General features: G+C 36.0%; 2 protein-coding genes across 8 annotated transcripts in view; one reads left to right on the forward strand and one right to left on the reverse strand.

Moving 5' to 3' along the window:
• The window catches only part of METTL8 (methyltransferase 8, tRNA N3-cytidine), a 79,911-nt gene extending 75,538 nt beyond the window's left edge, over window positions 1–4,373 (reverse strand). Inside the window, exon 1 of one of the 4 annotated variants that reach the window (XM_063105739.1) lies at window positions 4,257–4,373. Coding sequence is in view for 1 of the 4 variants with exons in the window: in XM_063105728.1 (XP_062961798.1) it covers window positions 3,649–3,798 (150 nt within the window). In the remaining 3 variants the exon portion in view is untranslated. Of the gene's footprint in view, window positions 1–3,648; window positions 3,856–4,256 lie in introns of those variants that run through there. The other 3 variants (XM_063105735.1, XM_063105728.1, XM_063105732.1) reach the window with 3 other exon arrangements.
• The window catches only part of DCAF17 (DDB1 and CUL4 associated factor 17), a 37,540-nt gene continuing 17,924 nt past the window's right edge, over window positions 4,106–23,721 (forward strand). Inside the window, exons 1-8 of one of the 4 annotated variants that reach the window (XM_063105700.1) lie at window positions 4,106–4,477; window positions 4,874–4,977; window positions 9,098–9,188; window positions 11,680–11,816; window positions 12,593–12,671; window positions 18,898–18,987; window positions 21,145–21,249; window positions 21,533–21,638. In XM_063105700.1, coding sequence (XP_062961770.1) covers window positions 4,352–4,477; window positions 4,874–4,977; window positions 9,098–9,188; window positions 11,680–11,816; window positions 12,593–12,671; window positions 18,898–18,987; window positions 21,145–21,249; window positions 21,533–21,638 — 838 coding nt within the window. In that variant the 5' untranslated portion in view covers window positions 4,106–4,351. The other 3 variants (XM_063105715.1, XM_063105720.1, XM_063105708.1) reach the window with 3 other exon arrangements.

The following is a 23,721-nucleotide window of genomic DNA, read 5'->3' on the forward strand; positions in this document are numbered from 1 at the left end:
ATCACCTGGTTCTCTGACAGGTTGAACTTTTTTAAGAGAATAGAACTGAGGTTGCCAGGAGTGGGGCGGGGGGCAGTGGTCTTTACTACTGAGTTCAGTGGTCTTTACTGGACCAATGAAACAGCACCTGTCTCCTTGCAATCATTCTTGCCCCCCTATAATACATTCATAACTATAGCCATAATGACCTTACTTAAACACAATTAAATCATGTCATTCCACTCTTCAAAGCCTCCTACAGCTTTCTATCACAACAGAATAAAATCCAAAATTCCTTACCACAGCCTACAGCTCCAAGTTTCTCCCTCCTGCATGCTAAAGAGCCACACTGGCCTTCTGACAGTTTTAGACTAAGCCAAGCTTGTTATTATAATCCTTGGGGACCTTTCACTTAAGCATCCTTTTACTTGGACTACTACTCCTATTTTAGATCTTTACAGACTGGCTCCTCTTCATCATTCAGGGCTCAGCTCAAAAGACCCCTCTTCAGAGAGGCCCTCCCTGACCACTCTGGCTAAAGCAGGGCTCTGAAGCACTCACAAGCACATCACCCTTTTATTTTCTTCACAGCACCTATCACTACCTAAAAATCTTATTCTTTCATCTATTTATTTTTTTATTGTTTACCTTCCCCCACATGTAGGGGACCTTGTCTATCCTGTTCATCACTATGTGCTATGCCAAAACAGTTCCTAGTAAGCTGTAGGAGAAAAATAATAATTACGTGTTAAATGAATGACCTCCTGTGACCTTGGTTCAAATTTCTTTGTCTCTGAACAAATGTTCGCGTTTAATAACCTGAGTGTTTCCTGTATTTATTCAGTTATACTATGCTTCCTTAAGCAAAGCATATGAACAGAAAGCATTTTATTAACTTCTGAATTCATACTTCTTCCTTGTCTTTAAAATATTATGGCTAGGATGTTTAAGTATTCTGTAAATGTAACACAGACAAAGAATGGGAAAAAAAACAACAACAACTAATATTTGTTCTATGCTCCAAACTAAGAGAAGTCATTTCCCAATCATAAAACTGTACCTGTTCATGCCATTTTACATTCAACAAATGGAAAATATCTACTTTATAGGAAGAACTCTGGAGGATTTAAGTTTTTTGAAAGTTACTTCTTAATAATATTGTGGTTTCCTGTTGATTTAAAAAATAAGGGGAGATTAAATCTGCATCTATGCTAAAAGTACTTAGCTGCTGATATAGATTCTAAACAAACATTGTTTTTTATAGTCTATTCATTCATTCAACATACAAATTCCTTAATCACATTTTAGGCAGTGTACTAAGGAGGCAAAATGATATTACTGCTCAATTTCTTCCCAGGCCACTTGGGAAGAGACAAATGACAATTCTAATATAGTGACACACTGTACACAAAGTAACATGGAAGCACAGACAAGGCTACTAAGTAATGTGGAGGGGTCAGGAAAAGGGTCTGAGTGGAACTGTGATACCTGGGATGAGTCATGAGATAAGTAACAGAGGGGAGAAAGGGAGTTTAGATAAAGAAAATCTCAAGCACATTGGTTTGAGAAAGTGTGCAAACATGTCAGAACCTCAAGAGCAAATGTGAGGAATGACTAAGGAGGTGAGGCTGAAAATGTGGGCAAGACAATGATAGTGGTGTGCCCTATACACTACCCAAAGGGATTCAGACTTTGTCCTATTTATGGACCCTAAGGGATTCTTACATCTATCCTCAAGGCTTTGAGATTTCTCTAAGGGAAATCTTGTATTTTTAATTTGATAAAAGCTATTTAAAAAAGAATTTTAACAAAAGGATTCTCTGAATCATCTGGATGACAATCTTTTAATTGAGTGTTGTCACAAGATTCCAGTTCAGACATTTGTGTTTAGGAGTGCTTTGATAAACAAATGATACCATTTGTCAATGGGAGGTTAATGAAAAAGAAATGGAGACTACTGTATGTAGATGATGTTTGTCAAATGAAGGTCAAGTGAAGTCATGACACATTCAACAAAGTAAGGTATTGATGTGGTTTAAACAAAAAAATTTAAATAAGTTTGCAAAAGAAGGTTTTGCAGTGGTTTAAGTAAAGAAAAGAGGTGAGGGCATTGAGTAATCTCTCAACACAAGTGCAATATGGACAGGCCTTTCTGTAAGGAAGGTGTGTCACAGAGGACAGGATACATTCACTTTAGAGCTCTTTAGGTCCAGCAAAAAAAAAAAAAAAAAAAGAAAAAGAATAGGTATTCATTTGAATTTATTGGTTTTATAGTTTTACTTCATCTACCTTATAAATGGGTGTTACAGTTGTACAAAAGATACAACATAAGGAGTTTATACCTAGTTTTATATTTGCATATATGTAACATACTGAAAATATTTTAAGTTAACAATGGACGATCCTGAGTTTGAGAAATCCTGCTATGTGTGATTGGGAGCCACTGAAAAGACTGTAACAGGCAAGTAACAGCTCTATGCTTCAGAAAAATCACTCTGGCAGCAGTGTGGAGGGTTGGAATTGAAAGTACCCAAGTAAGGTAGAAAGAGTAGAAGGAGGCTACTTAATATAACAATGTGATAAAAATGACAAGGCCCTAAATTACTCAGATGAAATGAAGATGAGATGGACAAGAATCAGAATCAAAAGGATTTGGTTATGGGTGAGGAGGCAAAACAGTCCATGTAGAGTGACTCTCCCTTGGTTGACTTGGTGGTGAGATAAAGACCACAGGAAGACAAATAAGTACGTGTGGTTTTGGGGGGGGAGGGGTCGCAAAGAGGAAGGAGAAAAGAGATGATGAATTCCAACTCAGCAATAATTTTAATTCCATTCCAGCCAAAGAAAACGCAGTTATTTTGGGGGGGTTTCAGTTTTCTCAGTGACAGCTGCATTCACGAATTACCACATTAACTATTGGAGCACTCTCTAAAAATACACAAAGCACTCCACGGAATGCTGTAAATAAGTCATGAAAAATCAGCAAAAGCCCCGGCCCTGAAGGAAATTAATTGGTGTTAAAAAGGGATACGGCAAATTCTTACTGAATCCAAAGCACTCACTCAGTACTGCACTTTTTGCTCTGCCAGTCAGATGCGATCACTCACTTCCTTTGAGCACCTAACAGCAACAAGCACCATGCCAAGTCCACGTGGGAGATGCAAAGACACTACCTCAAAGGACTTACAGTAAAGCAAAGGGCACGGTTATTGAAATTTTGGTGTGCTGAGAACTTTGAACATACAGTCAGGTCTAGTTAACAAAAGTATAAATTATGGTTTACTTAGAGTGGACTGTCTTACGTCGTCCAATAAGAATGTATTTCATACTTTATTCCCTGTAAGGAAAAAAAAGAGGCGGGAGAAAGGAAAATGCACCAATTATCGCAAAACCAGCCAGTGTCCCCGCAGGCCACACGAGGGCCGGCCTCGGGAAGAGTAATTCAATTCTAGTTTGGTGGGAAAGCCAGCATCTTCCACCACTAACTCATAATAAAAAAGCATACAGTTTATACGAGGGTACTTCAAAAAATTCTCGGAAAGATTCCTATTATCTTTTAATCCTATTTTTCCACAAATGTTTTGAAGTAGCCTTACACCCCAAATGCTTAACCCTCAACCTCATCCACAACGTCCAACGTTGGGCTGAAGGGAAAGCCGCGTGGCGTACCTTCAGGACAGGACGCTGCTTTGGGGGTGTCGCACTCGGCACGGTGCCCCTTCCGGCGCCTGGCCGGGGACTTCCAGAGCGAAGGTCAGGGGCTGAGACGCGTGGGGGTACTAGGGAGGTGAAGGACGGGTCCGAGTGCAGGATGCGCATAAAAAACAGAGACCAGGAGGTGGCAACACACCACCTCCAGGGTTCTCCTCACACCACAGCAAGCAGACCCGGAAGAGCGCGACAGCCCAACCGCGCAGCCTCCGCTGGACCGGAGGAGGCGGGTTGGAGGCGAGGCCGCAAGTCTGGGACAGGGAGGAGGCGGGGATAGAGGCGGGGCCAGAGCAATTACTCGCTCCCCACCGCCTGATGGGAATTGTAGTTCTGGGAAGAAACCAGCCTCCTTCAGAGGGCTCTAGGAACTACATTTCCCAGTGAGGGAGCGGCTCCGGTAGGCTGGCTGCGGCCGGCTTCGCAGTGTCGTCTGCTGGAGAGCGTGTGATGGGCACGGCGGCAAGGGGCTGTTTTTTCCTTCCCTCCCCTCGGAGTTGAGGCGGCTCCGGCTTTGATTTCCCTCGCCCCCTGCCTGGCTACCCGTGTCAGCTTTAACTGAGTCTCACCAAAGTTGGGGCCTTCAGGTTCGAAGGTAGCAGCTGCTGCCCCGCACCGGAGTGAGGGGCGGGCCCCTCTTCAGTCCAGCCCGGCCGGCGCCTCCATGGGCCCAACCCGGAAGCCCAATGTGTGTCGCCGGCTGAGTCACCGGGCGCTGGGCTGCTTCTCGCGCGACGCAGGCGTGGTGCAGAGGACGAACCTGGGCATCCTGCGGGAGCTGGTGTGCCAGGTGACCGCCCGCCGGCCGGGACTAAGGGCAGCGGGGCACCTGGCGGTCGAGCCTCCTGCTGGGGTGCAGTTTTTACGCGTTAGCGCCCGGTTTTAAGAGAGTCACATGTGTGATGGGAAGGTGGATACATGCCCTGAACTGGGGGAATTAAGTAAATAGGTATTAATAGGGCCCCCAGATGCTTTTAGTTTTAAGCTTCTTATGTCTTCCTGTAAACAGTCTTTCTAAAAGGAGGTCACCCATTAAACCAAAACGTGAGGACAGAATTGAAAATCTGTATTTAAGTAACGTACGTGAAATTACTTTGAAAACTAAATTTAACTAACCAACTTAAAATGGGTGTGCAGTATAGGCTTATGGGTTCTTTCCTAAACCGAAATTCCTTGTGTCTTTCAGGAAAGTACTAAATTTAAGAATGTTTGGACAACTCATTCCAAGTCACCTATAGCCTATGAGAGAGGAAGAATATATTTTGACAATTATCGGTGCTGTGTCAGCAGGTAAATTTTTAGTGATAATTTTTGCTGTAATTCACCTCACTGTCGATCTTAACTAATTTTTATAGAAAATTCATGGAAAGATTCGTATTATCTTTTAATTCTATTTTTCCCACTAACTTTTTGAAGTACCCTTATACGTACTTTAGTGCTTTGTAAAACAGGGGGATGGAAAAATAGGTCCAAAATAAGACTAGGTGGTAAAATGCGTGTAATTTAAAAATCTTGTTAAATCTAAAGTTGCAGGTTTCATTTTTGTAAATACCAACTTAAAGCAAGATTACTTTATAGTGCAGGCAAAATGATAGACTGTTCAGAGTACTGTTTAGTATTTTATTCTACTTAAAGATATCAGAGTCAAGAAAACCGGTTACCAAATAATTAGGTGGTACTTTGGAGAAGAATCTCTGTATTTCGTTTTGAAAGTACTTGCTTTTTTTTTTTTTTTTTTTTTTTTTTAAAGAGAAAAACTTTGAAACAAAATCATGGTATTAGTAGATCCAAAATGTTTAACAGTCAGCTTCATCCACAACCATCCAGTATGAGGCTGAAGGGAAAACTGCACTGGATCCCACTACCTAGATTCAAAAACTATAGAGATTTGCCACATTTGCTTTATCCTATTACTTTGCCCTTTTTCTTTATCTCTTTGCTAAACATTATACATACTTCAGTTTGCATCTCTAAAAATATGGGCATTTACTTTTTAAGAGCTTTATTAAAATGCAATTCACATACCATACTGTTTATGCATTTAATGTGTACAGTTCAATAATTTTTAGTACTCATAGACATCACCACAGTTCATTTTAGAACATTTTCATCACCTTAGAAAGAAACAGTAGGGGCCAAGGGAAAACTTCCCCTTCACCCGCCTGAAGGTTTACTTAAAATCAAATGACAAAAAAGCAAATTAATGTAAGAAAAGGCGTAATAAATTTTATTTTAACATGCTATGGGGGGAGTTATGCACAGGGAATTTTCACAATTTTAATGCGCATAGAACAGGGAAATTGCAGGAGAGTGATTGCCCAATAACCCAATCGTGTGCAGATAGGAGTAAATGATTTGCAGGGAAAATGAATGAGCACAAAGAACAATGGCCTGGCACCAAGTTTCTCAGAGCTCTGGGGGTGGTGGCATCATAGGTGAAGGAAAGAAAGCAGTCAAGCAAAGGCTGTCTTGTTATGCAGATGAAAATATTTCAGGTAATCTGGCAGCTTCCCTGAGAATAGATGGTAGACAAAGGAGGGGAATCTCAGAGAAATCCTGATGGTTTGTCTCACCAATGCAGATTTATTTCTCCACAAAAGGTAGCCTTCCAGCTATTCTTGTTTTTCTAGCCCTTCTTATTAGCCACTTTGAAATATGTCAGAGATGTATATTTTGTGCTGAAATATTTTGCTTTTCTTTGAAATCCTGTACCCTTTAGCTGTCACTTTAATACCACCATTACCCCTTGTCCTAAGCAACCACTGGTCTACTTTCTGTCCCTATAGATTCACCTATTCTGGACATTTTACATAAATGAAATCATATAATATATGGTCTTTTGTGACAGGCTTTTTCACTTAGCATAATGTTTTCAAGGTTCATCCGTGTTGTAGCATGTACTGGTATTACTTTATATAACTGAATAATGTTTCTTTGTATGAATATACCATGTTTTCTTTACCCATTTATCAGTTGGTAGACATTAGGGTTGTGTCTAACTTTTGGCTGTTACACATGATGCTGCTGTAAACATTCGTGTATAAATTTTTCGGTGGATGTATATTTGTGGTTCTCTGGATATATACCTATGAATGGAACTGGTAGGTCATATTGTAACTCTTATGTTTAACTGTTTGAGGAACTGTCATACTGTTTTGCAAAGTAATTATACCACTTTACATTCCCTCCAGCAGTGTATGAAAGTTCCAATTTTTCCACGTCCTTGTCAACATTCATCATCTGACTTATGGTGTCTCATTGTGGTTTTGATTTGCATTTCCCTGATGACTAATGATGTCAGGCATCTTTTCTTGTGCATATTGATAATTTGTATATTTTCTTTGGACAAATGTCTGGTTAGATCCTTTGCTCGTTTAAAATTGAGTTTGTCATTTTATTATTGAGTTCTTTAAATAGTTTAGATACAAGTCTCATCAGTTATATTATCTGCAAATATTGTCTCCCATTGTGTAGGTTGTCTTTTTACTTTCTTGATGGTATAATTTGAAACACAAAAGGTTAATTTTGATGAAGTCGAGTTATCTAATTTTCCTTTTGCTGCTCCTGCTTTTGGTGTCATATCTAAAAATCTATTGCAAAATCTGAGGTCATTAAGATTTGCCCCTAAGAGTGGACTAATCTAAGTTCACATCCAAATAACATTATACCTCTTTGTGGGTAGTACAGGTACTTTATAACAGAGTATTTATAATTCCTCCCTGTTGTCTTTTATAACATTGCTATCATTCATTTTACTTATCCATGTACTATAATCTTTGAATACCTTGTTGCTATTATTATTTTAAATAAATTACCTCTTAAATCAATAAAGAATAAGAAAAAGGGGTTTTGTTTTACTTTTATTTATTCCTTCTTAAATGCTGTTCCATTCTTTATGTAGATCTGAGTTTGTGACCTGTATCTTTTGCCTATATAAAGAACTCAGTAATAAAAAGCAACTGGCAGCTAGGGGCTGCATGAGAAATGCTGTCATCCTGCCCCTCCTGGGAATATAGCCCTCTGAGTGGAAGCTGGGAGGAGAGGGAGCCCTGTGGTCTTGGATATACCAGTCTGGAGTAGAGTTTCCACCTTGCTGAGCTGGGAGTGAGAAGGGAGGGAGCATGCCCTGGTTCAAACACCACAGACTCTCACTATTTTTACTGAGTTCTAATGGGTTTTCTTGAATAATGTTTCTTTGTATGCTGTATTTCCCCAGATCCATTTCCAGAGACTTTAAATGGTTGTCCTTTTATAATTTCCACCAGTTTTGCTGAAGAATATGTCCCTAGAGCTCCTCATGCTGTCATGCTGGAAGTGGAAATCTGGACGTTTTCTTATATGGTCATAATGTCATTATCACACCTAACAAAATAGTTCTTTAGTATCATTTAATGCATAGTTCATAACTTCCCCAATTTGGGGGTTCCTGCTTTAATTAAAAATGTTTTAAAATTAGAGTAAGTGTCATTGATTAGTGTTCTAATGGTTAATAGTATTGGAGTTCTTCAACAGGCCATCCAGGGGTGTTTTAACCACATGTTAGAATCACATATGAGGTTGCTTTCATTCCTGTGAAATTCTGTTTGGATTAAACCTTTGAATCAGCGAGAGAACATCAAAGGTGAATAAAATTGTCACCCTGAAAATCATTTCTCTTTTAACAGTAGTCTAATTTTTAAACTCATCAGTAAAAAAATGAAAACATCTATGATCACATCTCAGTAGTAAACAGAGAAGTATAAATTAAAAGTAAGAGACTTTTTTATTATTTATTTTTTAATTAAAAAAATTTTTTTAAAAATTTGTTTATTTAACTTAGAGACTGTTTTTTACATCAAAGATATAGTGTTCAGTATTGGCAGAAGTGTAAACTTATTCAACATTTCTGAAAGGTAATTTGGGAGTGAAAAAACCATAAAGGAAATTTCCTTTTTCATCCACTAATTTTTATTCTGAAGTAATGCAATCCTTTTTATCTACTAGTTTTCATTTTAAATATCAGAACAATAGTTTATGAACTTGAAGGAATTCAACAAAGATATTCATAGTAAATGTTCAGAGGTAAAGAAAGAATTCAATATTATCCAGTTTTGGAAAACAGTATCCAGGGAGGTAAATGTATATAAAAAAAATTAGGAGGAAATGAGCCAAATATTAGTAATGGTTATTTTTAGTAGATTTATAGTATTATAAACTATTTTAATCTTGTTATATTTTTCGCATTTTTTTTCTGTGAATGTGTATTATGAATTATGATAAGAAAAAAATGTTAACATTTAGTTAAGAAGAGGAAAGCAAATAGCAAGTTCTATTTTTGTTTTCCAAATCTCTGAATAAAAAAACCTTAAACCTATGCCAATACTGTATCAGTTTTGAAAAGAAATTATCATTTATTTTTCTTTTTTCCCAGCATTGCATCAAAGCCAAGAAAACTTTATGAAATGCCAAAATGTTCCAAATCAGAAAAAATAGAGGATGCTTTATTATGGGAATGCCCAGTGGTAAGATTTGTTTTTAGAACATTTGTTTCTAAAGCATCTTTAGCCTAAAAGAGCTATTTATTGTTGAGATATTATATAAAGGAATAAAATTTAAATGTCATAGTGATTCTTGAATCTTTAAAGCAATCAAGAAGAGAGTTTCTTTTCATTATCATTTTTCCTAATGAAATAATTTTTAAAAAATTATTATGAATATGTTTTTAAAATTAGATATAATTTTTTAAATCTTGAGAACTAGATAAAGTTATAAACTGATTAAAAGTTTTATAAGCAATATAAGCTAGTTTATAATTATCCTTAGAGTTTAAGAGATCATTCCACTTAATTTACTGAAACAATAAAAAAAGTCTTTATTTAGAGCAACATTTAAGTTATATGGCTCTTTGAAAATGGATTCTCATATATTTCCTCCATGAATGTTGTTAGGAAAATAATAAGATAAAAATAAAAAATAAAACATAAAAAATACATAAAAGATAAGCTTATTCCATCAGACCAGCACTGCCCTAGTGTAGATTTTTCAGAACACTGTTCTCAAGGATGTTAACAAGTATATAGGTGCCAGAGGGGTTGGGAAGAATTGGGCTGTGGAAAAATTAAGTTTGGGATATTCTGAGTTTAAAAGGTTAAACAGGTGTATTTATAGAATTACTTCTCAGAGACCTTAATACTAACAATACTTATAATAATACCAATGTGCATGATGATTGTCATACCATTTTCCCAAACTCTTTTGATCATAGAATTTCTTTTTTTGAGGAATATTTCTAAATATTAGTTGTCTATGGGATCAGTGTTCTAAGAAATGCACTTAGGAAATACTGCAACAAATTAATCAGGTCTTTGAATCTGGTTGGTTGTTCTTCAGGAAATATAGAAATCACAATTTGTGACCAAAAATAATGTTTAAAGCCTTTTAATCCATTTTCACTGGGGTGAGAGGGAATATAACATACTCTTAATTCAGGAAGTTTTGAATACACCAGTACAGAACACCAAAAATTTAGAGTTATCTTGCAGAAATAATTTCTAGTAAGCTAACTCCTATTCTCACTTCTCTTTAAACATTTTGTTCTTATTTGAAGTGAAATAAGTTTTGAAGTGAGATAAGAAAAATGAAGAAGCTTATTATGTTGTTGTTAATATACTGATGTGAAACTGCTCTTGAATTAGTACCCTTTCCAAGACAGTGTGTGAAATACATCTTTGTGTTTTAGGAAAATAGTTCAAACATTATATTCATATATGCTGCTTCAGGGTTTTTTTTTTAAATAAGCAAGGTATAAATAGAACATTTTAAAAACTTAAAGGGGCTGACAGTACGGTTGGTTAGAGTGTGGTATTATGATCCCAAGGTCAAGGGTTGAGATCCCCATACTGGCCAGCCACCAAAAAAATCAAACAGAAAAAAATTTTAAATCTCCATGAAATGATACTTATGTAAGACATAGAATAAAAAAGTAGGGTTCGCATCCCCTATTGGCCAGCTGCCAAAAAAAAAGAGTAAAAAAGTATTTACATCATTGCCTGTGAATTCAGTGTAAGACTTTCAGTAGTTAATAAGCTTAAAAAAAAAAAAACACAACGAACCTCCCCCCCTAAAAAACAAAACTTATTTCTTTTCCTAACATTTGAAAGAGAAGACAGATCTATAGGAGCATATATAAAATAACTATGCCTTCATTCTTTTCTATTCACTTATTGGCCTAAGCAAATACTAGATTAATTTCAACTTCTCTATTCTTAACTTTCCTCTTCTAACTGCCTTTTTACTCCACAAGTCAAAATAGAGCCTTTTGCTTCTCTTTCTCTTCATGCATTAGACTTCTGTCTTGTGATAGCTCTTCAGTGACAGGAGTGCCTTAGCAGCTAACCTATCCCTTTTCTGGGATAATTCATTGGTGACATCTTTAAAACCAGGTCTGTCTTCTGTTCTTTGGCTACCTTGATTCTGGATTCTAGCTTTTCATTTGAGGTTAGAGTAGAACCACAGTGAATAATGGGGTAATTTGTACTTTGCAAATTTGACATTCATCTAAAGGAAAACAAGTCCTGTAGTAAAGAAAAAAGGTACAATATGAATGTCTTTTGTAGCAGATGACTCGCAATTGCTATGCTATTGTACATGACTTTAAGAGCTGTTACTGTTACTACAGCAATGGCATCATTATTAATACTCCTACTGCTATTATGATTGGCTAACATTTGTTGAATACTTAATGATAAGTAATAATAAGTAATAATAAATTATTTCAGGTACTGTTTAAGTACTTTTATATGAATAAACTCCCTTAATAAGTTAATGATGAAAATAATTACCCATAGTCATATCTTTCCTTGTCTTAATTCTCTGTTTCTGCAGTTAATATTTCTTCTTTGGTTAGTTATTTGGCTATTTCTTTAAGTATTTAGCTATTTTCTTTGGACATTGATTACTGCAAATTGTTCATAACTAAGCAGTTTCATTTTTACACATCATTTACTTTTTTAGGGGGAAATATTTTCCAATACATCTGATTATAAGTCCTCACTCATAGCACTGACTGCTCATAATTGGCTACTTCGTATATCAGCAACTACAGGAAAAATCCTTGAGAAAATATATCTTTCTTCTTACTGCAAATTCAGGTATTTACTTTGAGTTTATTATTCAAGATTTTATTATAAAATTTTGAGACTTGTGCCCCAGGAAATTTCAAGCTCTCCCTCTCCCTCAGTTTTCTAGTACATACCCAGATCTCAATTTATAAACCTATTTTCTTTTTCTTGCCTCATAACTACATCTGAAGATTCGAGGATAGAGACCCTCTGTCATTATCATTTATCTCACGAGGAACTAGCTAATAGTAATTGGCAGATAAACTTTTTTTTTTTTTTAATTCCCTGTTTTATCTCTTCTACAAATAGTATTTTCTATGTAGGATGCACTTTATGGTAGGTTCTCCTGAAGGCTAGTCTGTTTCAGTTAAATTATCTGCCTAGTACAATCCAAGAACTGTTATTTTAACTATTAGTTTTGTAAATTAGACATAAACTTGAGGAGTAAATAAGTGCATGGACGTTGTAAAAGTCACATTTTTAATTTTTTTTATAACTTCCATTTTAAGGTAGAAATGGTTGTTTCTTAAGTTTTGCATACTCTTAAATCAAAAATATTTTTTCTTCAAGACTAGAAGGATTAGAATTTTATATATGTGTATATTTGTTTGTTTTTTTGTTTTTTAAATAGGGATATATCCATATAGGGATCTGGAGAGAATTCCTTTAGTTTTTTTTTTTTTAAATAGATTGCTTTTATTATTTAAGTAAGTAAAAAACTGATTACTTATATTTATATTTTGTTTTTAAGTAAGTACGGGGAAATTGACCCAGATGAATAAACTTCTCTTCATTTTTTTTAAAAGATACTTGAGCTGGGATACTCCTCAAGAAGTCATTGCAGTGAAGTCAGCTCAGAACAAAGGCTCAGCAGTGGCCCGGCAGGTAAACATCTTTAAACATTCAGTAAAACGAAGAATTCGTTTCCATTGGAATTTGTGAATTTGTTATGAAGGAACTTGATTTCTGAAGTATGCTATAGAAGTTGGTAGGTAGAATTTTTTTTCCCAAAGCATGCTATTAAAATAGATTTTCTTTTTTTTTTAAAGAATTATGCAAGATGTCATAGATTTTTATAAAGTGAAGTCTAAAAATTTATATCAGAAACTTATTTTGTTTCTGTTGGTGGCTTTGGGGGAAATACTATAAAAAGCATTTATTGAGCACTTCTTTTTAAATAGGTAAAGACTCTGCTCTTAGTGGTTTTCTGTTTCTTCATACTCCAGGACATCTAGAAAAAAACAAATACTTATTTTCTCTTTCCTTTTGGTAGATTCTGTGTTCTAGTTCTTTCTTATTTTTAATTAGAACTACTTTGGCTTTTTTTCTCTAGTGTCCTTGATTATAAAACAGCCAAGCACTATTCTGAGTGTTTTACCTGTATTAATGCATTTAATCCTCAGCATACCCCTTACAGTAGATAGTATTATTATCCCATTTTACAGATGAGGAGACAGAGACCCATAGAGGTTAAGTAACTTACCCAAGGTCATAATGCCGGTAAAAGGTAGAACCTAGAGTCAAACTCAGCCTAGCTCCACAGTTTTATACACTATAACATGCTGCACCTCCTTGAAATTCCTGTAACACTGACTGGCAGGTAAAATTTATATTGAATTCTAGGGCGCCTTTTAAAAAATTAAGTAATTCCTCTGACTTTATCTTAGTTAGATACCCGTATCAAGCATTCCCTTGTCAACCCTTCCGTGTATTCCCTTCACACTCTGGGCCAGTGAACTCTGCTTTTCGTTCCTCTCTTAATTCCCTTGCCTGCTCTTTCTGTACCCTACTGAAGCCAAGTAAACTATTTGTTGGCTACTTCCACTTACTTTTTACCATGGATATCTATAAATATTTTTCTAGCCTTCTCCTGTATCCTGTTCAGTCATATTAATAACATAACTGCATGCCTTTTAGTGGAATCTCCTCACCCTTTTCCTAATGTATTGAGTGTGACAATCTAAGAAAAAGAGATGTTGTCTGTCTTATTAATACTTCTCTCCTCATACTCTCAGTGTATTGCCCTCTCCACTTTGATAAAGAAAAGGTGACAAAAGTGAAATAGTATAACAAAGTAGCAAAACATTTTATGAGACTTCTAAAAGTGTCTTGTCTAATGTCCCTTTTAAAGAATTTAAATTCCCAAAGAGCAAGAACTTAAGTCTAATTTTATTTTATTTTATTTTATTTTATTTTATTTATTTATTTTTTTTTTCAGATTACTAGAAGTATTTTATTTAAAACATTACTTTTTTACACTGCTCAGTTGTCCAGAATAACGCATGAAAGATTCCCAACAATGGTTGTACCTACTTTAGTGCCCAGTTACTACTGATGTCATATACTAAAGCCTTATACCTTAAGAGATGAATTTTAGCTAGTGAAAGAAATAAATAAATAGATTTGAAATGTGTTTTGTTTACTAACTAGTATTTTACGTTGGTCTTGAAGTTCAAATTAACTGTGATGTTTTTTTTTTTTTTTTTTTTTTTTTTAAATTTTATTTTGTCGATATACATTGTAGCTGATTAATGCTCCCCATCACCAAAACCTCCCTCCCTTCTCCCTCCCCCCTCCCCCCCAACAATGTCCTTTCTGTTTGCTTGTTGTATCAACTTCAAATAATTGTTGTTGTTATATCTTCTTCCCCCCCCCCCCCCCGGTTTGTGTGTGTGTGTGTGTATGTGTGTGTGTGTGAATTTATATATTAATTTTTAGCTCCCTCCAATAAGTGAGAACATGTGGTATTTCTCTTTCTGTGCCTGACTTGTTTCACTTAATATAATTCTCTCTAAGTCTAATTTTATATAGTACCATCTTTCAAGGTTTTTAATTTATCATAATCTGATAATATTAATAAAAGTCTTGTTATTTCTGCATTCCAGACTGTTTTCCCACAATCTCCAGCCAACAACTAATGCTCTTGGTTGAGATATATACCTTTACTTTGGGTTTTAGGAACATGGAGGGAATTTGATTTACACCTTGAAGATCTTAGTTTAATAAAAATATATCCCTTTCAAAAGGAGAATCTTTGGGGCTTTAAACATCACAATCTATTTTTGTTGTTGTTCATTTGTTTTCTAACTTTTAGTTATGGCAGTTTTGATTGGTGGTCTTGAAGCCGCAGCCTTTAAGGTTCTGTTGAAACAGAGTCTGGCTATGATGGGGCAGATACCTTTGCCTACCACAAATTTAGGAAATTACCTTCAAGCCTATATTAGGAAAGTACAACAGATTATTTTATATTTCATAGTGGAGAGAAATTGACTGGACCTTGTACTTCAAAGTAAGGGAGCTATCCTATTCAAGCAGAGAAATCCCTCAAACTTTCATCATTGATTTTTTTTTTTTCATTTCATATGGACATGTCAGTGTAGCACTACTTTTCAGATGATATGACCATGATAAGTATGTGTCTTTTGATTAGGCTCCTTACTGTTAGAACTTTATTTATTTATTTATTTATTTATTTTTAATTTTTTAAAAATTTTATTTTGTCGATATACAATGTGGTTGATTATTGTGGCCCATTACCAAAACCTCCCTCCCTCCCACCCAACAATGTCCTTTCTGTTTGCTCGTAGTATCAACTTCAAGGAACTGTAGTTGTTATGTCTTCTCCCCCCCACCCCGGTTTTTTTTTGGGGGGTGTGTGTGTGTGAGTTCATTTATTTATTTTTAGCTCCCACCAATAAGTGAGAACATGTGGTATTTCTCTTTCTGTGCCTGACTTGTTTCACTTAATATAATTGTCTCAAGGTCCCTCCATGTTGTTGCAAATGGCAGTATTTCATTCGTTTTTATAGCTGAGTAGTATTCCATTGTGTAGATGTACCACATTTTCTGTATCCACTCATCTGATGATGGACATTTGGGCTGGTTCCAACTCTTGGCTATTATAAAGAGTGCTGCGATGAACATTGGGGAACAGGTATACCTTCGACTTGATGATTTCCATTCCTCTGGGTATATTCCCAGCAGTGGGATAGCTGGGTCGTATGGTAGATCTATCTGCAATTGTTTGAGGAACCTCCATACCATTTTCCATAGAGGCTGCACCATCTTGCAGTCCCACCAACAATGTATGAGAGTTCCTTTTTCTCCGCAACCTCGCCAGCATTTATCATTCATACTCTTTTGGATTTTAGCCATTCTAACTGGGGTGAGATGGTATCTCAGTGTAGTTTTGATTTGCATTTCCCGGATGCTGAGTGATGTTGAGCATTTTTTCATGTGTCTGTTGGCCATTTGTATATCTTCCTTAGAGAAATGCCTGCTTAGCTCTTTTGCCCATTTTTTAATTGGGTTGCTTGTTTTTTTCTTGTAAAGTTGTTTGAGTTCCATGTATATTCTGGATATTAATCCTTTGTCAGATGTATATTTTGCAAATATTTTCTCCCACTCTGTTGGTTGTTTTTTAACTCTGTTAATTGTTTCTTTTGTCATTATGTAGTGTCCCTCATTGTCTCTTTTTATGGTTTTTAGTTTAAAGTCTATTTTGTCAGATATAAGAATAGCTACTCCAGCTCGTTTTTCTTTTCTGTTTGCATGGTCAATCTTTTTCCATCCTTTCACTCTTAGTCTATGTGAGTCTTTATGGGTGAGGTGGGTCTCTTGAAGGCAGCATATAGTTGGGTCCTCCTTTTTAATCCAGTCAGCCAGTCTGTGTCTTTTGATTGGGGAATTTAAGCCTTTTACATTAAGAGTTGTTATTGAAAAGTGTTGATTTATTCCTAGCATTTTATTGATTGTTGTTTGGTTGTCTTAGGTGTCTTGTTCCTTGCTTTCTGATTTACTGTTTTCTGTGTTTGTTGGTTCCTTAGGTTGTAGATAGCCTTTTTGTTTGTTTGTTTTCTCTTTATGAATGCCATTTTTATTATACTAGTGGGTTTAGATTTTTCTTGGGTTTTTATGGCAGTGGTAGTTATTTTTCAGGAACCAAACCCAGTACTCCCTTGAGGATTTCTTATAAGGGTGGTCGTGTGGTGGTGAACTCCCACAGTTTTTGTTTGTCTGAGAAATATGCTATTTGCCCTTCATTTCAGAAGGATAGCCTTGCAGGGTAGAGTATTCTTGGCTGGCAATCTCTGTCTTTTAGTATTTTGAATATATCATCCCATTCCTTTCTGGCTTTTAGGGTTTGTGATGAAAAGTCTGATGTGGGCTCCCTTATAGGTGATTGGGGCTCCCTTATAGGTGATTTGACGCTTCTCTCTTGCAGCTTTTAAGATTCTCTCATTGTCTTTGAGTTTTGCCATTTTGACTATAACATGTCTTGGAGAAGACCTTTATGGGTTGAATATGTTTGGTGATCGTTGAGCTTCCTGGATCTGAAGATCTGTGATTTTTCCTATACCTGGGAAGTTTTCTGCCACTATTTTGTTGAATATGTTTTCAATGCAATCTCCTTTTTCCTCCCCTTCTGGAATACCCATGACTCGGATATTTGAGCGCTTGAGATTGTCTGATATCTCTCTCAGATTTTCTTCAAGCCTTTGATTCTTTTTTCTTTTTTTTTGTCTGCTTGTGTTATTTCAAACAGCCCATCTTCAAATTCAGAGGTTCTCTCTTCAACTTCCGCAAGCCTGCTGGTTAAACTCTCCGTTGTGTTTTTTATTTCGCTGAATAACTTCTTCAGTTCAGCAAGTTCTGCTACATTTTTTTTCAGGGCATTGATTTCCTTGTACATTTCCTCTTTCAGGTCCTGTATACTTTTCCTCATTTCATCATGATGTCTAGCTGAGTTTTCTTGTATCTCATTCAGTTTCCTTAGAATTATCACTCGAAATTCCTTGTCAGTCATTTCAAGGGCTTCTTGTTCTATAGGATCTAGAGCTTGAGAGTTATTATCCTTTGGTGGTGTACTTTCTTGATTTTTCATATTTCTGGTATCTTTTCTTTGATGTTTATTCATTGTGGCAGGGGGTTTCACAGTCCACAGGTTTGACACTATTGACTGACTAAGATGTTGCTGTGGTTGCCAATTTGGTGTGGCTACCTCAGTTAATGCTCAGTTGGCCACTAGTGCCTTGTGTGTGTGGTTGCCTCAGGTCTTGGGCCTCTCTGGGGAGCCACCTCTCTGGTCAGCTTGGACTCTGCTGGGCTGCTGGATCACGGGGTGGTAGCGCAGGGTGTGTGGTCCCTGCTCAGCTTCCCCTTCCCCTGCAGGATGTCTCCCTGCTCTGTGCATGCTAGGCTGGGCTTGGGATGGAGCCAGGTGGCGGCGGTGAAGCCTACCTGCTGCTGGATCACGCGGCGGCGGCGGCCCCCCCACAGGGTGTATGGACTCTACGGAGCTTCTAACTCCCTTGCAGGACGTCTCTGTGCTCCGTACGCATTGGGCTGGGCTGCTGGATCGCGCAGCAGCAATGTGGTCCTCGTGGAATTCCCGCCTCCCCTTCCAGACGTCTCCCTTCTCCGAGTGCACTAGGCTGGGCTGGGAATGGAGCCGGGTGTCTGCAGTAAAGCCTACCTGCTGGATCACGCAGTGGCAGCCCCACAGTGTGTGTGGTTTCTGCGGAGCCTCTGCCTCCCTTGCCGGACGTCTCCCCACTCTGTGCGCACTGGGCTGGGCTGGGAATGGAGCCGGGTGGTGGCGGTGAAGCCTATCTGCCGGATAGTGCAACAGCAGCCCTGCAGGGCATGTGGTCTCCGCAGAGCTTCTGTCTCCCCCGCAGGACGTCTCCCCGTTCCATATGCACTTGATGTTATGTTTTTATAGTTTAAATCGGTTGATTTGTGGGAGAGAGTGACACTAGGGACCGTCTATTCCGCCATCTTGACCGGAAGTCCAGAACTTTAATTTACAATATAAATGCATAGTATTTCATTGCTAAGAAATGTTTATTGTTATGTTTATTTTTGTGGATTTTTGTGTGTATGTATGTGTATGCATGTGTTTGAAGGACTGAAGGTTTAGCAGAAATATTTTAAATATGTTTGCCCTCCTGTTTAAGTAACTTTGCAATCTAGATAGATCATTGTTTTCAATTCATGAAAACATCTCCATAACTTCATGCTAGGACAGATGGATGTTGTCAATTCATGAAAACAGAGTGCTTCTGAAGTACTTTTGAGAGCTGCCTATGATTTTAGTCTTTATTTCTAGGCAGGCATTCAACAACCTGTTTTGCTGTACCTTGCAGTGTTCCGAGTTCTACCTTTTTCACTTGTAGGGATTCTAGAGATCAACAAAAAGGTAAGAACCCACTGCTTATTTAATTGCAATATTAATTTTATCGACATTAAGATGTAGTGTCATCATTTAATTATTTATTAGGCTTTTTGATTGGAATGTTCCCCTAATTATAAAAAGTTCACTGACCTGGTTTATTTCATATCAAAATACATGAGAACATTTGACTTGTGAAGGGAGCCTAATTATCCCTTGATCTTTCTGCGTGCTTTTATGCCTCTCAGATGGATAGTGTTGAATACCTGTGGTCATTAACAAACTACTATTTTATAAAATTACAAAATGAGTAAGGTATTTTTTTCAGAGGAAATATTCCAAAGCTTATTAAAATGAACATTAAAGGAAGATGAAAAGCTGCAACAAAATGTCTTTTTAATTGCAAGGTATAGATCCAAAGCTGCTTTATGGTATATAAACAAGCCTTATAATTAAATATGTAAATTTTCCAACTCATTCAGTTTTGGATTTTATTGTTGTTGCCATTGTTCTTGATTTGTGCAGCAGTTGTGTGGGAGGAAAGAAGGGATAAATTTCCTTAGAGTAAAAGAATCAATAGTCTTCTACTATCCTTTTAAAAATTGTTGTTTACTCTGGGTGAATAGTTATTTATTCAGTTTCTACTAGTCTTTATTTAAGCATCTGAAGTATTGTAGAGGACAAGATCTTGAGGGTCCACTAATAAGTGAATGTATTAAAATTTTATATTATGTAAGCACAATATACTAAACTGCATAAAGGCTAAAGAATAATATTAGTTATCACTCATTAATTGTTTATTTTGTGCCAGGTACTTTGAGTATTTTACGACATTGTAATGTATAATGTATTCAATTAAGGATTTAAGCATCTACCCAAATTCTAACAATAGTAGGTGAAGGAGCTAGAATTTGAACTTACATTTCACTCCAAAGTATAAACCAAATTTTAAAAAAGGGTGGCTTCTTTATTATAGACTCATTATTTACAAATATGTTTCTATTACACTTCCTCCTTTTCAAAGTGGGGAACCAGGATCAGTGAATTAAAAAGTCATGAGCAAAAGTCAACATCAAAGCCTTCTAAAAGGTGACAAAAAAGCCCAATTCAAAATTTAATTGTTCTCTTTGTGCTTGTGGATTAAGTAATTGTGTATGTTATTACAGTCTACAATAGGAGTGAACACTTAGCAAAGTATTAAGTTGTTTCTATTTATTCTTATATGTCCAAGGTAAATCATTTGAGTGATTTGGTTTTGATTATGGTTACTTGGGATTGAAGGACATCCTTCACTTACCATGAATAATAAGACTACCCAGGGGCCAGGCTCAGAATGTACTTTAAGCTGTTCATTCAGGTGGTAGGTCTTCACTAAGTAATCTGTCTTGAGTAGAAATAGAAACAGATTTTTACTTCATTTCTAGTCTTTCATTACTATTAATATTTGCCTATGTTGGCTTTTGTTAAATATTAAAATAGGCACAGAATCAAGTTCTTTATCAGAGCTATTTGGAGAATTGTGACAGTATTCAATGCATGGAACAGAAACAAAAAGGGAACAAACAATGAACCAAAACCTTATTCAAGTCAGCTAGACAGAATGTCTCTGCAGGTGTTTGGTCTTTAACATGTTTGGTTTTTATATGACAAAAAAATAAAACAGTATTAGAGATTTAAAAAGAAAGTAATGATAAAATTCTGGAATTGGTTGTTTCTCTTACAGTTACTTTCCTAGATCCATTCTTTTTACCTCTAATTAGCTATAAAAATTTGTCTTTCTGTAAAGAACATTTTAGCATAAAGCATGGGTCCCTGGCAGGATATGCATGGTAAATTAAATATTTATTTAGAATGACATGGCTTCAGTGTGTACTGGTATCCATGAGGAATAGGATTAGATTTTAAAAGATAGTAACAAAGCTATGAAGCAAATGAATGCTAGTGCATCATTTTGAGGGGTAGGTGCTGTAATTCCACTTGTGCTCCAGTCTGAGAGTTCGGTGGCTTACTGCTCACCCCTAATAACACCCTAGCCTAAAGTTTCTAAAGTATAATTAAGTTTTAATGCTAGGCAGTAGTCTTGTAGTGGTGACCTGAATATTAAGCAAGAGTATAAACCAATGTGAACACTCAGAGGACTGGCTTTCTGGTCTTTTCTCAGGTGATATCTGCCTTTCTCCCCAGATTTTTGGGAACATTACAGATGCCACCTTGTCTCATGGAATACTGATTGTGATGTACAGCTCAGGACTGGTCAGACTCTATAGCTTCCAAGCCATCACTGAACAGGTAGAGAAAACTGAAATTTGCCATATTATAATTAGCATGAGGTTTGGACTAAAGTATGGTTTTTTTAATGAGATGCTTTTAGAGTAAGGCACTTATATAGATTTCAATTCTATAGAAATGCAGAAAGACAAAGTAATCTTTAAAAGAGGGGTGGGGAAGATAAACAGAAAGGCTCTTATATAAAAACATTTTCTCTGTTGTATACATGTGAATTTTATTTTTCTCTCCAGACAGCAAATAAATAGGTGCTAAAGCCACCATTTTTGTTTTGTTTTGTTTTTAGTTCATGCAACAGAAACTTGACTTAGGGTGTGCATGCAGATGGGGTGGGACTACTGGAACTGTAGGAGAGGCTCCTTTTGGCATTCCTTGTAATATTAAAATCACAGGTATGGCTACAGTAAAGTATTTTTTTCACCTTAAAAAATAAGTGGTCATATAATTAGTTTTTAATTATAATCATCCAAATGTTTTTCTCATTTAATGATAAATTCAATTCATTTTACTCCCGTACAGCGTATTCCTTGCTGTTGAATAAGTGTTGACAAAAATCTATCTGTTATTCATTGAACTGAAGGCCTAGGGATGCTGGGCCTTGCTTGGCCAGAGATCTTTGGCAAGTCACTTTATTTTTCTGATCTTTGATTTCCTTATCTGCAAAATGACGAGTTGCAGCTAATGATACCATCTTAGCTCTCTTATAAATTTAATATTTTACAATTCTGTGAATTTACCTATCATCTAAGAAAGGTGTTTTTCAAGGAAAGTATTATTACCATGCCATCTGATCATAGACAGGGCTTAGACAAAGAGAGAACTTCCCAGTGTACTTAAAGATTGACAAAGCAAAAAAAAGGAAATTATACACAATTCTGTAAATGTAATAAAAATGTTCTATATTTAACTAACTTATCAAATTCATTAGTTTGTTAAAAAAGAAATCAACCACTACTCAAATTCTGCAGTATGTAGTAAAATAAACCATGACTATCCAGAGTTCATCTCAGGAATCCAAGGATGGCTTAATGTTTGCAAATAGATATAACATGAGTTAATTAAAAAAGAAAAATATATTTTATTATTGTAATAGCTGCTTATCTTTATTCTTAGTTCATTAAGAGTCATTTCTTACATTGAGGACATTTCCTTCTATTTCCAACCAATAAGCTTTATATTTTTAGATGAAACTCCAAAGGTTTTTCTAATATAGGCAGACTAAGACAAGACTTTTTTTCTGTCATTATTGTCTGACATCGTATCATCAACAAATCAAGATACAGAAATGAAAGATATAATTGTAGAAAGGAAAAATTTTCTTTTTAGTAGTAAATAACAAATGATAAAAACTACTCAGAGTTCAGTGTAGCCAATTAAGCTATCCATGAAGTTCAAAATAATATTTTAAAAATTACTATCCATGAAATTCAAAATAAATATTTTAAAAACTACTCAAGTTTTTAGATGCCTCAGGGCCAGCCCGTGGCTCACTCAGGAGAGTGCAGTGCTGATAACACCAAGGCCACGGATTTGGATCCTATATAGGGATGGCTGGTTCGCTCACTGGCTGAGCATGGTGCTGACAACACCAAGCCAAGGGTTGAGATCCCCTTACCAGTCATCTTTAAAAAAAAAAAAAAATAGTTTTTAGATGTCTTGGACAAGCTGAATCAGAAGTTTTATGAAAATTCAGTCCCAGCTATACCTCCTGTATATACTTTTTTTTTTTTTTTTGGCAGCTGGCTGGGGATCTGAACCCTTGACCTTGGTGTTATAACGCCCTGCTCTAACCAACTGAGCAACCAGCCAGCTATACTTATATTTAATACAAGTACACTAGCAGGAATCTTAAGAATTTTAAAACAATAGGCTCCAGTGGTAACTAAAATAAGTTATTTTGAAAAGTTGCCCAAAACAATAGTATTATTCTTGTTGAAATGCAGAGAATGAGTGAGTAAAAAAAGAACAAGATGATAAAGACAAAGCACAAAGAGCATAAAGTTTGTGCCATGGTTTTGACCCTGTTTTTAAAAAGACTGAATTTGGGATCAGAATCTTAGTTTGCTAACTAACTGGTGGTATGATAGTGAGCAAATTACTTAACTCTTTGGGCCTCACATTCCATTTTCTAACTTTAAAATAATAATGTTTGAAAACATGATCTATCAGATTTTCATTATAAAACAATATAATTCAGTGATTTTTGGACATTTGGCTAAGAAAAGTAGCATGCTATACTGGAAGCTTTGAGCGTTTATTTTACATTGTAGAGACTGAAATCCTATTCATTTCTCTTATTTTTTTTTCAGTGTTATTAAGGTCTATACAAAATAATACTTGTTTTAAATTTTAATAACTTTTTTCTTAGCATAAAAGTAGTTCATTTTCATTTCAGAAAAATCGGGATATAAAAATAAGCAAAAGAAAGAAGATTTAAAACACTCATAATCTCTTACACAGAGTTAACTCTAATTA

This window comes from Cynocephalus volans, chromosome 1 (assembly GCF_027409185.1).
Source record: "Cynocephalus volans isolate mCynVol1 chromosome 1, mCynVol1.pri, whole genome shotgun sequence".
In the NCBI taxonomy this organism is placed as follows: domain Eukaryota; kingdom Metazoa; phylum Chordata; class Mammalia; order Dermoptera; family Cynocephalidae; genus Cynocephalus; species Cynocephalus volans.